Source organism: Pagrus pagrus (assembly GCF_965226575.1).
Source record: "Pagrus pagrus genome assembly, chromosome: 16".
Classification (NCBI taxonomy): Eukaryota; Metazoa; Chordata; class Actinopteri; order Spariformes; family Sparidae; genus Pagrus; species Pagrus pagrus.
Genome location: NC_140200.1, coordinates 4,531,248 through 4,547,380, shown reverse-complemented (window position 1 = coordinate 4,547,380; position 16,133 = coordinate 4,531,248). Strand labels below are relative to the sequence as shown.

At 42.0% G+C, this 16,133-nt stretch overlaps 1 protein-coding gene across 1 annotated transcript; it reads left to right on the top strand.

The window, feature by feature from the left end:
• The first annotated feature begins 31 nt into the window (after positions 1-31).
• Positions 32-15,243, top strand: mmut (methylmalonyl CoA mutase). Its single transcript, XM_084377290.1, has 13 exons — positions 32-154; positions 944-1,374; positions 2,258-2,625; positions 2,736-2,893; positions 4,597-4,768; positions 4,861-5,109; positions 5,305-5,416; positions 6,466-6,581; positions 9,956-10,071; positions 11,684-11,815; positions 11,925-12,072; positions 12,995-13,162; positions 14,253-15,243. The coding sequence occupies exons 2-13, from the start codon at positions 978-980 to the stop codon at positions 14,379-14,381; spliced, it is 2,265 nt and encodes a 754-aa protein (XP_084233416.1). The 5' UTR covers positions 32-154; positions 944-977; the 3' UTR covers positions 14,382-15,243.
• Positions 15,244-16,133: the final 890 nt, after the last annotated feature.

The window sequence follows — 16,133 nt, the reverse complement described above, 5'->3', positions numbered from 1 at the left end:
ATCTTTGAATTGAACATTTACTTCCGGTATCTTGGGTTCAAAGGTCAGCCGTTGACGGAGGCACGCGATTGGCTGACTGGCAATGTTATGAAACTTCATTGGACGGACGCACACACGCCTTTCGTCTATCTGAACGGGCACAACAGACGACAAGGTCAGAAATTTATCGCAAAATATGTTAAAAATAGGTGCTGTGAAGTATAATTACGTGCCTCCAGTATGTATCATGTTAGCGCTCGTCCCTGCGGTTCCTTAAACTAATGCTAACAGTTTAAGCTAGGTTATTTAGCTGGTTAGCTAAAGTGCTCAGCAGCTGTAACGTTAGCTTACTTGGAATAAACATTTTGTCAACAATAACCTCCACGTGTTGCCTTTTGACTATTCACTGAAGAGGTTTTATTTATTTTATTCCTTTCTGACTGAAAAAGCAGATGCTGTCTAGCTAAATAATCAGCTCGTCCGCAATGCTAAACTAGCTAATGTTAACGTTGTCGCCATCAAAAGTTACATCAATGTCACCTGTCAAGAGAAAATAGCTCGAGCTGGCTGCTGGCTACGTAGGGTTCAACATGCCCAGACATGTGTTGATAATTTTCAGACTTCATGGACTGACTGTGCAGGACTGAGATGAAGTGCCAGCTTTACGTTATTACTAAATATCGTTCGGCATTTGAGCATGATGATGTACTTTGTTAGAGTATGCTATGTCACTGGTTGGCCTTGCTAATGCTGTGCAGTGGCCGTTAATCATCCACCAAGACAAAGTAAACTGTAGAGGTTCAGCATGCAGGAAACTAACACTTGAACTCCTCCATAAAAGATTAAATTGGGATACATGAATAGTCCAAGTCCATGTGAGCTGTCATCACCTACTAAATATAGGAGCGTGTGACCATTCTCAGTATTATCACCACCTTATATCTCTTCCTCATTTCTACCCAAGGTGATCCATGTGCATCTGACGTCAACAAGTAAGCATGCTGACTGCACAGAGGGCATGTGCAGCGATGGCTGCCCGGCACCTGGTTCGAGCTTCTGTCTCCTCAGCACACACACACCGCTCTCTGATCCACACATCCGTCCCATGTCAGGACCAGGCTGAGCTGCTCCCTGAATGGGTCAACCTGGCGAAGAAACAGCTGAAGGGGAAGAACCCAGAAGATCTGATCTGGCACACGCCTGAGGGGATCAACATCAAGCCTGTGTACACCCAAGCAGACTCAGCTGGCAGGGTAGATGAACTGCCAGGAGTGTTTCCGTACACTAGAGGGCCCTATCCCACCATGTACACCTACAGACCCTGGACTATCAGGCAGTATGCTGGCTTCAGCACTGTGGAGGAGAGCAACAAGTTTTATAAAGATAACATCAAAGGTACATCTTTAAGTTGAAACATTGTAGATGCAAACTTAAGTGTAGAAATCATCCTTAAGGTCACCTGAGGGGGCGAGTCATTACTCAAACATCTGTGTCACTTCAGATCTATTGTGTATGAACATTTTCCTATCATATAAAGGTAGCTTTGTTTAACACACAATTTTGGACATCATGTGCCCCTAAGAAATCTGAACCTTACACATAAAGACATTTGTATTTGGCTGTTACATCTCCCAAGAACCTGGCAGTTTAGTTACAGTAGCTGGCTCTGTTCTAGTGCAGATTTACTCCCTCTGATATGCACTAAAATACCAGAGGCTGCGCTTTGATTACCCAGAATAATCATAAATCTATCTTAAAGAAGATGGAAAGATTGTAGGGTAAAATACAGTATGTGTTATGTAGATGTTATACATATAAGTTTGCGCAGAATGAAGAGTTTTAACATTTTAGGGTAATTAAAGCTTGCAAGGACCAACCGCAAATACTACAGAATCCTCAATAATTTAATGTTAATGAAAATGCCCTTTTGTTTATTGTCTTATAATGAGAGTCAGGTGCACTTTCGCTTCGAAAAGTGTGCAGCAATTGAGACGTCTGGAGGAAGGCTGCTTTGCATATTTCCTCAGGAGTAATTCTCATATGATGGTAATCAACAAGGTGAAAAGTTCACTATTCAAAAGAGGCTCAGCAAAGGCAGACAGAACTTCAGTTTCGCTGAGAGCATAGACGGTTAAATCAATGCCTTATGATTGTTGAACTGTTTTTATGCCTTTTGATGTTGTCAGTAATGTTTTTTGAAGTTCTCTCTGAGCTCCGAGCTACGACTCCCCTTTGCTTTTTTCTCACTGGCTCTAATCCGCTACCGCTTTCATTTCAGCCGGACAGCAGGGGCTATCCGTGGCTTTCGACCTCCCGACGCACCGCGGCTATGACTCGGACAACCCTCGAGTCCATGGAGATGTGGGCATGGCCGGAGTTGCTATAGACTCCGTTGAAGACATGAAGATGCTCTTTGATGGAATCCCGCTGGAGAAGATGTCTGTGTCGATGACGATGAATGGAGCTGTTATACCCGTGTTGGCGATGTTTATTGTGACCGGAGAGGAGCAGGGCGTGTCGAAAGCCAAACTAACTGGCACCATTCAAAACGATATTTTGAAGGAGTTTATGGTACGCAACACCTATATTTTTCCCCCAGAACCTTCCATGCACGCCATCGCTGACATCTTCGCTTATACCTCCAAGGTGTGTACAACTGAATGTGCTTGTATGGTGCTAACTCTATGTTATGCTGTTGGTTAAGTTCTCATCACATTTGCATGTTCACTGTTTTGTATGACTCTCTATGTTACCAGAACATGCCCAAGTTCAACTCCATATCCATCAGCGGCTACCATCTTCAGGAAGCTGGAGCTGACGCCATCCTGGAAGTAGCCTACACCATCGCTAACGGCCTGGAGTACTGCCGCACTGGTCTGAAAGCAGGATTAACCATCGACGAGTTCGCCCCAAGGTACAAAATATTAGGATCTTTATGAGTGCTGGGGAGACCTGTTGGATTTACATATTTCTTGCTCTAGCATACCTTCGTCGTTGCTATGGATTTATGCCATGGACGACTTCCGGGTCAGTGCCTGGTGTAGGGAGTGTGGTGCATGTGCAGAACGCTGAGGCCAGTTCAGGTCCGACCGAGGCATATACATGAAAGAGTAAATCGACCTCCAACAGCATTAGCTGGGTGTGTTAGTCCGACTTTGAGACATTTGATTTAATAGGATTTCAGTCGGACTAATATGTTTACAAGGACTATAAAAATCTGGTTTAACTTTTTCTAACATCATCTAAACGTAGTGACTGACTACATGAGCTTTACACCCAGTTTTTCTCAGAAGGTTGAAGTTTGTGTGTGTGTGTGTGTGTGTGTGTGGTCATTTCTTGTGCTAAACTTCTGATCGGTGAGCGACTAATCACCATAACGCTGACATGTTGGTCTCTGTCAGCCAATAACCAGCAGTCCAGTATTTAACTCAGGCACTAACTAAATGTTCTGTTAATGACAAAACACTTAACCAGAGCCGCAGCTGTGCCAACTATGACGTTGGTCTTTTATTAAGATTCCTCTGACACTCTGCCTATGTGACTAATGCGTAATGAATAAGAGTTCAAGCCACATTTAACTGGCAAACAAATGCCTCCTCCTTTATTTATTGAATCAGCAGATGGTACTCACAGACCGAATTAGCGTGCAATTAATGCCAGATGGAAAGGCTGCCAGTCAAACTAATCACGTCCTATTGTCATTTATACAAATGCCACAGAGCGAAACGCACAAGTGTTTCATGTAAATGTTACATACGTGTAGAAGAAAATAGGATAAAGTTGGTCAAAGGAACATTTTTACAATATTTTTAGGCTGTGTTGCAACATATATCTTGATGATATTTATATTTATGAAATGCATAGCTGCTGTAAACAGCTGAGGTCTTTTCAGTCGGTATCACAACTGCACAACCTCTGCTCCCCTCCCCTCCCCTCCCATCTCACTCTTGTTCCTTGTGTTGTACTTCCATTATTTCCCATTCACTCGTACTTCAGCTATTTTCGTTTTCACCGCCTTTCAATTACTCGGATAATAACGGCTACGTGTGCGATCAGTCCTTAACAACAACCTCAGGGCCTAGTCCAGCTTGACCCTTCTCCACATAACGATCTCACAGAACGACCTCACAGAGAACCGCTCACTACGGAGATGTCACTCAATCTTGTGAACTGGAGGCTTTTTCAGCCTGAGCTGTTCTCTCTCTCTCTCTCTCTCTGCAGCTTATTGTTCTGGTCTCTCCTAGACCCACGAGCAGTGCTTACCCTTGCTTTCACAAGACTCTTCTCAGCACGTTGATATGAAAAACAAGTCATTTTATGACTAATCCAACCTGGATAAGTGGGAATCTGACTAAATGGTGCAAAAATATGGAAATATGGATGGTAAAAGCAGAGCGGTTGCTTTACCACAAATTTCCATCTCTTTCAGATAAGATGCATCATTACTATAATTAGAGCAGAGCAATTAAACGAAATAGATCTTAATTGCAAAATGGCAAAGTGCCATATCCAAATCACAGGCGCTGCAATTTTTGATCAAGGTTAAATGTGTCCTAACATACCATTTTGAATAATTATAACCTAATTTTAACAAATGATCTCTCATTTTTTGTCAAGGTTGTCCTTCTTCTGGGGTATTGGGATGAATTTCTACATGGAAATTGCCAAGCTGAGGGCAGCGAGGAGGCTGTGGGCCACGCTCATTCAAGAGAACTTCCAGCCCAAGAACGCCAAGTCTCTCCTCCTCCGCACTCACTGCCAGACTTCAGGCTGGTCTCTCACTGAACAAGTAAATATTAGATGTAGATTGAAAGTCCTTAAAACATTTAAAAACCAATGAAAAGTAATGAGCAGTAATGGTAGCTCTTCTCCTCTTCTTAGGATCCGTACAACAATGTGGTGCGTACAGTGATTGAGGGCATGGCAGCTGTGTTCGGGGGGACCCAGTCACTCCACACCAACTCGTTCGATGAAGCTCTGGGCCTGCCCACCGTGAAGAGCGCTCGCATCGCCAGGAACACCCAGATCATCATCCAGGAAGAGTCGGGCATCCCTAAAGTAGCTGATCCCTGGGGGGGCTCGCACATGATGGAGGCTCTCACGGATGACGTCTATAACACAGCTTTGAAGGTTTGTCAAGAGGACAGAGACGCAACAGATTTCAGAATTCAATCATGATATACTGCTAAAGACTGTTGTTAACGTGAACCTTTTAAGAACCTTAATGTCTCGTGCCGTTTTTGTGAGGTAAATGTTATACACAAAGTGGAATGTAGTAGTAATCCATCATCATACAGTCATTCACTGTGTTTTTCCTTTGAATAGTTCATTAAAGACATTGAAGAAATGGGAGGCATGGCGAGAGCCGTGGCGGAGGGCATTCCAAAACTTCGTATTGAAGAATGTGCTGCTCGCAAACAGGCCCGCATCGACTCAGGTACTGTATCAATACATCATCTGCTCATTGCCTGAAAGCATCTCAGTCGGTTCTTTTATATACATTGAAGGGGAGGGTGAGTAGAGGGGCATTCAGTTGGTTGCAGTCTCACCGCTACATGCCACTAAATCCTACACACTGGATCTTTAACTCAAACATGTGCCTGTTGAGACTTGCTAGACCTCAGGCAGTATGCAGGCATGGCCAGGCTCCCACAAGTGGTGGTCACGCAAGCTCACAGCTTGATTCAAGTGGATAATGTGTACATTGTTGGAGGAGCTAGGAGATGTGTATGTGGCTCACAGATTGTGTAGCTTTATTCCATAATCCCCTGATGCCTGCATGATGATATTCATTGCCCTTCTGAATCAACCTGGAACAATGTCTTTGCTGCTGACCTTTTCCTATTCCACGTCAAATGGGCCTTGAATTATGATTAACCATGTTTGGCTCCCAGGACAGGACAGTGTTTCCCTCACCAGTCAGTCTGGGGGCGGCACGCCTTCAATTGGTTTCACTCATGGGCTTATTATTTTCCCCAAAAAGAATAATTGAGATAGAAGCCACACTATACCAAATAAAAAAGGATATTGATCCCTGCTTTTGGGTAATCTTCACAGAATGCCCAGAGAAACTGCAGCATCTACCAACAAAATGTCCTCCCTCAGCTTCTTCATCTAGATAAGATATAGATAATAAACTGAAGAATCAAAATAAGATTGAATCAAAATGAATATGTGTTTATTTATTTATTTCAAGATAACAATTATGGGGAAATCAATAACTTAACTGTCTGTTAGCTGCAGATACCTCACAAGCTAGCATTCAGTTGATATGATTAGTCCTCTGTCTAGAAAAATGGGGGGGAAATATGTAATTAATTAGAATTTCTTCCTTTGACATTTGTGTTTTTAAAGATCAGTTGAAATACTTACTTTTACAGATCCCGCCAGGAAAAGCGTCTAAAACCGTCTTATTCTGTTATCTAAGACTGCTGTGTTGTGTATGTTCCTGCTGATTAAAGTACTTACGTCCTTGTCCTTCTACAGGATCGGAGGTCATTGTCGGAGTGAACAAGTACCGTCTGGCAAAAGAGGAGACCGTGGAGGTGCTGGCTATAGATAACACTGTCGTACGTGAGAAACAGATTGAAAAGCTGAAGAGGGTGAGTGTTCTCTGAGAATGGACTACTTCTAGATAAATATCAGGTATATAGACACCAAGGTTACTCCATTGTTAATAATTTCACCATTGTTTTTCTTCAGCGAAACGTCGAATGAATACCACTAATGCCTAAGCTTGAAAAGACGGGAAGCTATTGCCTCCGTTACCAAGCAGCATAGAGCTTTGACTTTATCCATACAGGAGACATTCAAGTAATGTGTTGCACAACCGGCTGTGCTTTAGTTACTTTACTTCGAGTTCTTTCGCTCTCCAGTCTTCATCCGTGAGACTCATGGAGCTATGAGATGCGATATGTGATGCCTCATTCACACGGATAACGTAACTGTTATTAGTTCGCCAAGTTGCTGCGTTTAAACCTGACTCCTCATTATATAAGCTCTGGCTACGCAAAATGTCAGAGTTGCTGTGTTTAGTTCTTTCATCGGTGTGTTTGCAGTTAAGTGTTTTATAAAGAGAAGCTGGAAGTTGTGGCGGGGGTGGGTTGGGGTGTTTTTTTTTAGCTGTTCGTGTTCCAAAAGATGTGACGTTTGATAATGTACTGTTGTTCTCCTAATCACAGTCTGACGTCTAGCCATTTCATTTATATGGTAATTCAGCGACATCCACAGCTTCCCTTAAAGTATGCTCCTGGAATGTAAAAAGGCATTCATTATCCCATAAAATATAAGAGCATTTTTATCTCTAAAGAGAGGGGATAGCTCTGCCACAGGAAACACAATCAGAACCTCTAAAGTTAAAAAAAAGAGAGACTGGGTCTATCATCCTTTAATAGCTGAAGGAGTGTTGCAGTTTTTTACACAGAAATCACTCCCCGTAACTGAGGTGGAGGTTAAATTAGACAAACCGGGCTGAAATGTTGTGTTCAAAGGCTTTCTATATGGGGAATATATGTCACTTATGAATATTAATGCACACATGTTCAGTAGTTTCTCCGACTGGTTGTGTGCTTCCTCATTATTAACCTAAACTAGATGGAGGTCTGGGTCCCTGAGCCCATTCCTGAGCAATTTTTGCAGCGTAGCAGGGCTGGCAGTGTTTAGGTGGGTTGTAGCTTTCTTTAACATTCATATTGCCTTATTTGGTGACAGTTTTATTGAAAGCAATAGCTCAGTGTAAGCCATGGTGTATCAGACCTGTCATGAGCTAGCGCTTAAGTAAAATCCACATGAATACCAGGACCCAAGGTTTCCCAGCAGAACATTGCACTGTACAGAGACGATCACTGTTATTCACGTTACCTGTGCATGTGCATCGTGTATCATTGGTCCTGCAGTGCACATTTCTCCTTCATTATGCGTTCTTGGTAAAGATAATCCCACTAATGTTGCTCCAAATTTAGGAGAGGAGCCTTTTTTAAGTTTTTATTAAGCTTGGAGTCCTTTTACAACTTAGTTACGACCTTTAGTGTTCGCAAACAATGACGGAAAGGCTCAGTAGTCTGGCGTGGTGAGAGAAGATGATTAATTTTCAGTGCATTGTGTTTGTACATTCCTGTTTTTATATTGTCTGTTGAAAACTGCCACACTGCTGAGCCAGAATCGAATGCTCTCTAACCAAGGGGCGTGAATTGAACCTTGTTCAGATGCAGATGACGAGCTGTTGTCATGTCTGTGACATGAAGATAATGAAGTGTTTGTACTATAGGACATCACGGCTTTATCTCTGGACCGGAAATAAAACTAGATGCCAGTCAGGAGGTTTGTGAGTATGTCACCCTCAGTATACGAAGCACTTGCCGGGCTAATAACCAAACCTCATCTGTTCTTAAATCTATTGGTGGACACAGTGTATGAGGTGTTCGTATGGGCAGTGCAGGCGCCATGACTACGTTCAGTCTGCGGGCAAAACAGATTTGTTTCTCAAATCAAATCTTTAAGAGCGACTGTATTCACTATTATATGCGAGTAATCAGATCGGATTTTTGTGGCTAGACATCACAAGCTTATGTGCACTGGTTGCTGTGGTAACAACATAGGCGTCAGTCACTGTGTACACTGGTGACGCTGCTTTTCAACACAGAAGCATCGAAATGAAGATCCATGATCTCGGCCTCTAAACAATCACGCTGTCAAGTCTATGAGCAGAAAATTCATTTCAGCGTGACTGTTCAGACTGTTACTCTCTGTGTCGTCCTCTATACCTCTCCGCCGGTAGCAGCAAGCAGTCTGCACAGCCGCTATGATGCATTTCCTTTACGCTGGCTTTGATATTGTGTTGCATTGCACGTGACACAAAAGACCAGAGCGTCTGGACTGAGACGTATCCGTAGAAATCCGATTTGAAATCGCATTTCAAACTACCTCTAAATGTGGTTTGGATCCGTTGAGCAAAATCCCATTCCTTTTTGGCATCCAGACGTCCTGAAATCAGTCTGGATATGCAAAAGAAAAACTGATTTGCCTAAGCCTCACCTCCAAGGCTGAATCTTTATCACAGTTTTATGTCATGTCCTGCTGATTGTGTCGGCTATGTCACTTTAAGTCTGGTGGGGGGCAGTGCTCACAGCTTGTGGGATGTATAGACAGTCTTAAGATAGATACACAAATAAACTGAGGCAATTTTCACTCAGATCAAGGTCTCATACGATTTTTACTACAATTTAAGATGGAGCTTCTCATTGCATGAAATCTATATAAGGAGGTTATAAGGGGGTGATAATAAGGAGACACATTTATAGACAGCAATGAGTCAAAACTATTTAACAGTCCAATAATAATGAGGTAATATTAGCCAGCATAATACCCTCAAAATCACATAAAAATTCTTGTTCATCTTCCTTGTTTCCCATCATTCCCTTTTGTTTCAAGGGAAATACTGTGCAAATTATATTGTTAATGCTGTGACTTGTTACCTGGAAACAAATGTGGTAGTTTCTGTGTAAAAAAACATGTATCAGGGCTGCAAGTTGCTAAACTACCTGTTTCTATTTATACATTCTCATAACATGTTTTAATTTTGTAGTATCTATGAAGGGCTTTTGAAAATGCCCAACTGTTATCCGTGACAAACCGTATTAACTTGCAACCCGAGATAGTTGAAGTCCAAAAACTTAGTTAGACTAAACACAGGTGCAGCTAATAATCTAAATTAATAATGGCTGCATTCCATTCAGGTGTGTCCCCTCCAGGGTCCTGTTATTCTGCATGCAGGGTCACTAAGATGCAACAGATGTGTCATTAATGTTATCAGTAACATCTGTGCTTCTCCTTCTATCAAAGGTCTATCAGCTGCTTTCAATCTCTGTGTTGGAGATTACTTAAACACACACTTACCTAGTATATACTGAATTCTATCAGTTGCATAAATGTGAATAAATAAATGTTTGTGACATTTTTCCTCCTCTCTCTGTTGTAGGTGAGGCAGAGTCGTGACCCCGACGTAGCGAAGAAGTGCCTGGCAGCCATCGAGGAGTGTGCCAAAACCAGGGAGGGCAACCTTTTAGCCCTGGCTGTGGAGGCAGCACGAGCCAGGTCAAAACTCTCACCGTCACTTAAACCGCTGATTATAATGACTGCGCTTATGTTTGTGTGACTTTAGCTCCAAATAGCAAATGCAATTGTCATAATGTAATTTTCCTTTCCTTCATCGTTCGTTAGGCTGAAATTGCCTTCGCCGAGATCTTCTCGTAAAAGAGTTGTACTGTGTGAAAAAGTTACATACAGTAGGCATATTACATAATGTATACCATTATTTAACAGTTTATAACTGGTGTGAATCAGTGCTCTCATTTGTAAAAGCCTCTGATGCTTTGAAAATGTGTGCTCTTCTTTCCCTCGCATGCACCATGCAGGCATCATTATATTTTTCTCTAAAGCTTTTCTTTTCATGTATTCACTCATACCTTTGATGCTTTTCATGCGGCAGTTGATAGCATCATCAGAGGCAATGCAGCGATTGTTGCAGAAGGATTCTTCAGTGTAGCCACATACTTCTTAAATAACTTTACAATTCAATGACTGAGATAATCTCTTAAAATAATAAGGTCCATCTTTTTGTGTATTGATCTTGTTATGAAAGCTTGAATGTCATTCTGTTGCTGCCAAGAACACCAGAGTCAGAGTCTAATTTATCTGATGGTAAGGAAATGTTAATCTGCACTGTACCTTTTTTATGCACTGCTGAACAAAGCCAAGTTATCTAACAGTGACTCGTTAAGAAGTTACTGGTATGTCAAGCTTGTCACATGGGAAATGAAGTCTTATTTAGTTTATCCAATAATATCAAACCATCCGACCTATATATGAGGCCTACACACGAGGATAAACAGACTTAGACTCTGTTATTGTTAAAGGGGAACTATTTTTTATTTTTTTCATGTTTTGGTCTGTAAATGATTCATACCTACCAAACGTTTTGGACTTGGTTGGGTTGTTCGCCTCAGCTGGCAGCCGTGACACAGCTGCAATGACTGCACCATAATCCTTCGGGGCAACTCCGACTGTCAACGTGTACAAAAAGATATTCCTCGAGACAGAGACCTTCTTGTTCATTAAATATTAAGATCCTTTCTGTAAGCAAAAACACAAGTCTTGCGCGAGATGTCCCAAATGGTTACGTCGGGCCCAGGTTTAAAAATACACGAATCCCCCTTTAATTCTGTTTTAAGTAAAGAAAGATTTTTTAATGCTAACGCCTTGCAGTACTGGCACAGCATGACTTTATAGCACAACTCTCACAGACATCCATAACCACTTATGAACCACTTCCCCATTAGACCCTTAATCCATCATCATATAATACGCCTCATACTTTTATATAAGTGCAAACGACTTCAGTGATTTGCATTTCAGCAAGTGACAAATTACACTGAAGTCACTTGAAAGCTGCCATTTAATAACCCTCCCTTAACGGCTGTCTTATTGGAAGTGAGACTACAAGTCTCTCTGACGTGTGACACAGACTCTAATGTTGATTCATGTAATTACTTTAATAAAAATCATGTGTTGAAATGGTGAGAAAAATTGCATTTAGTTTATTGAATGTGAAATGAAAATGAATGACGGGACTGCCTCGCCTTAGATATCACTGTATGGTGAAAACATACTGAGGAGCATGTTTTCTGCTTCTTCTTCTTTTTTTCAGATGCTCAGTTGGTGAAATAACTGATGCCATGAAGACAGTGTTCGGTGAACACAAGGCCAGTACCAGGATGGTGAGCGGCGCTTACCGCAGCGAGTTCGGGGAGCACGAAGAGATCGCCATGACCCACAATAGGTAGGAAATGATCCTAATCAGCATCTTTGCAGCCATCGTGCACACACTTATCGCTGGACTAAGTAAGGTTTTTCTACTGTTTTTTTTGTTTTGTTTTGTTGAATGTCAGAGTTGCAGAATTTAAGAACCAAGAGGGCAGGAACCCTCGACTGCTGGTGGCAAAGATGGGCCAGGACGGTCACGACAGAGGCGCCAAAGTCATCGCTACAGGGTTTGCCGACCTGGGCTTTGATGTGGACATCGGACCACTGTTTCAGGTCGGTGTCATACAGTAGAATGCAGCTACATGTCAGCCGAATACTCAAGATGATGTGCAAGACACTGGGTTCGTGTCAGAAGTAGTGACTCTGCCCAGAGGCTACCTTTTTAAGCAAGCATGCATTCACATGAACTGCTGGTAACTGCTCTCAACGAGGATTTAAGCAATTTTAATTTTAGAAGGTGCACTGGAAAGTACAAATATTTGAACCTATACCTGTTCAAAATAGACAGTCATAAGGCCAATGAAGTGTACAGTATGTTGACTGCTGCAGGTCCGTAATTCTCGCATGAAAACCCGAGACCATTTCCACTTCTATTTTGGTTCCAATGAAATGAAGTCATAAACATTTTCCCTGTTATTGTCACATCTTCCCAAACTTCCTCCGGCCGGCAGGCGCTACTTCAACCCCATAACTGTGATTCAAATGCTTATAGGAGATGGGGACATGCTGAGGCAGCCGTGTTTCATTACTGTTTCAAGTAAAATAAGAAGAATATCTAATTATATTTGCATAATGATGCTGTGTTGCACCAGTTGTAACTCTTTGTTGGTGTAATTTCAAGCTTTGATCATATGGCCTCGTGTTAAGCGCTCTGGTAGTGAGTAAATAAATAATGAAATACATAATGAAGTAGCGAAAAAACTACTGTCATTTGTAGCACACGCCGCTCACAGAACAAGAGCCTTGGGAACTGTATTTTGAATTATAAATTATCTTGTTTGTCAGAAATACATGTAGCTTTTGGTAATGGACCCCGGGGACATACACCTCAGAAAACCTTGGTATTAATGTTTAGAACATCCTCCTGTCATATGGTGATGGTATTATACACTGTGTCATTTTGAAGGTTGCTTTTTTATATATATTTCATACGCCTTTATGTTTTCTGTGTTTTGCCATGTCTGGCCTTGAACAGACTCCTCTGGAGGTCGCCCAGCAGGCGGTCGACGCAGACGTACACTGCGTCGGGGTCAGCACTCTTGCCGCAGGACACAAGACCCTCGTCCCAGAGCTCATCAAGGAACTACGGAAGCTCAACAGGCCAGATATCCTTGTCATCTGTGGAGGTGTCATCCCACCACAGGTAACCGTGACTTATGATGATGAAATTTTGTCATCCTGTTGTTCTGTGACATTTTGTAGACCTCCATCTCGCTTTGTTTCTCTTTCATTGTCGCTTTATCGCTCCCTGTTTTCACTCCTCCCATGCAAGCTCCTTAATGTCACAGACCAAAGCAATAGCACCAGTTGTGGTTTATTTTTTTTGACTTATGCATTCCTAAAAGGTGCATGCACTGTGAGTTTGTGTGTATGAGTGTGCACTAATCCACTGTGTGTATTAATCCAGTGTGCAGGCTTCAAAGTCAGTAAAAGCATCACATTTTCATGTGATAAAAGAAGCAAACACACAGGATTTTATCTTCTCGTGAGCCTGGGAAAGGCTGTGCGAGTTTCTGGTGTCCGTCTGATTACAGCCATCCTCACAGTGAGATTCATGCTAATGATGCCACCACGCTTTATCTGGGCCTTTTTAGAAGCTCAGCCTCGGGACGGCACTCTGAGGGGGTTTAATAGAAAATCACTGAGGTGGAAAAACACAAGATAAAAATACTCACATTTTCGTGTGTGCATAATATTTAGCAGTATCTGACCTTTATTTATATTGATGGGATGGTCCTCTCTCAGTGGTTCTCATTGGGGAGGCGGTGGCTACTGAAATGCATAGTGTTGAATAATCTGTTGGTCCCCGGGGAGAGAATTCGATTCCCTTCCAGCTCATCCAGGCCAACTCAGCCTGCATAGCCTCCGGCGTGACTGCAGGCACCTCGTTGCCATGAAAACACATTATGTAGTATTACAAGGAAAGCACATGGTCACACATGTCATCCTGTCATCATGTGGAGAAAGAACAGATCTGAATTCCCACGATTAATATAATTGCCATCACCACACTATAGGATTTCTTCAGTTGCATGCAGTGCAGTCTCCTTTCCCATCGTGTCCTGTGTCAGTCTTTTGGGGAATACTTCAATATAATCAGCTAAAGCATAATTAACATGACATGATCATCACATAGGGGCCGTGCACATTCGTCTCTCTTTAGATGATTTAAAGCCGAATTCCTTGTTAACTGGAGCTCATATACGCTGTTTTCCATCTCTGTGTGTACGCAGGACTATGAGTTCTTGTACCAGAGCGGTGTGTGCGCCATCTTTGGCCCGGGAACAAGGATCCCACAAGCCGCAGTGGAGGTTATTGAGAACATCGAGAAGAGCCTGGAACAAATCCGTCAGGCCATGTGAAAAAAAATCTACACCCTAAAGAACAGTCGATTCACGCTGCATCCACAACAGAGTCACAAGTGGGAGCTCACTGTACAGAACCTCAGTGACCGGTTGCATAAGATTGTAAATGTAATTCAGACATGTGAGAGAAACGGCATGTACAGCAGTCAAAATGATTAAAACCCAGTCAGGGTGTTGTGATTGTGTGAAGATTGCATTCTCTGTGATTCCAATCACTCACAGTGTCCTCACAGTTCTCCATTAACATAGTGATTTGTTAATTTATGGTTTCACTCATCATCTGTTCTGATGAATAACCAGTGATTTAATTGATTACTTCAGCCTGTGAAGCAATTAAGTCACACTTGTGAGTGACAGAGTTATCGACATCTGGCAAACATCCTAGAAATTCCAGCATACGTGTGAACCCTGACTCTTGGTTAATACTGGAGAGTTTGATAGGAAATACGTCAGTAATGATGATATAAATTACACTACATTAAGACTGTTACCCATCATTAACAAACATCACAGCAATATAACAGAGTGTTATGCTTTTACTTTGAAATGTGTGTGTAGTTTTCAGTAAGCGTCATAGAGCGTAGAGGCAGAAATTCACAACAAATCAAACCTTTCATGATCATTACCCCTGCGCTTTATGTTCATGGATATTATCATCTTTAAAGTGGCCTTCTGTAGTCTCGATCTCTCGCGCCGATGCATCCTGGGTAATTTAACCAACTTGTGTCAAGAGAAAAAAAAATATTGGAAGAATCATCGACATTTATGAAAAAGCTTGGTAATTGTATTTTTCTACTTGTAATACTGATTTAGATTTCATGCTGTTTGGTCTAAATAAAGTATGTGAACTGGAACGTGACTCGTGTCTAAAGATTATTTAACCTGCAGCACCTTTTTCTGAGATGTTCAGTTACAGGAGATGTGGTTTTTTATGATTTGCAACTTGACCTGACAGAAAATGAATGGCCGAGACTCGACTTCACTTGGAAGTTTAAGACTGTGACTGTTTTCAGTTGCTTTTCAAAGACCTAATGCCTACATTACCCACAATGCAATGTAGCCACCAAGTCACAGTATATCACATTACATGCAGCATCCTCTGGAGCCACAAAAAGACTTGTTACTAAATTAGATGCCACTTAATCAAACACTCAATATTTTAATTTCATTACTTTTAATTTAACCAGGCTAAGTTCTGCTTTTTTTGGTTTCAGAAGATGCAGTTAAGCCATTAATGGTGGTATTTGCAGGAAAAGTGGAACCTTCACCAGCGTCCATCAGTCACATTTCAGAGAGTCTTGCATAACCAGACCGCTAACCTGCTTATTGTTAGATAATAAGACATTTGTAAGGCCACTAGAGAAATGACTGGCAGTGGGGCGAGCTCTCTACCAAACGAGTTACCTGGGAACCCCACTGAACGACACTTAACAGCTGTTAAGTTGACTGTGTGAGGCTCAGGCAGAGCTGGCTTTAAGTGAGTTTTTGGGTTTTACCACTAAAATACTGTGTGGATGTCATTTTTGTTTCACGTCAACCACGACCACATATATGTTACATATGCTCCTTATCTGATGACAGCGCCAGACGAGGGCTCTTGTTTCATGTTGTTTGCTTTGCCTCTGCTTCTGTGTTTGTTGCCCAACAGCAACGCAGTGATAGAATCAGGAGGGACAATATAACTAATCACTCTGGCTTTTCTGTGCCGTGTCTGCAATCATCTACCCTTTGTTTGCATTTACACCTGCA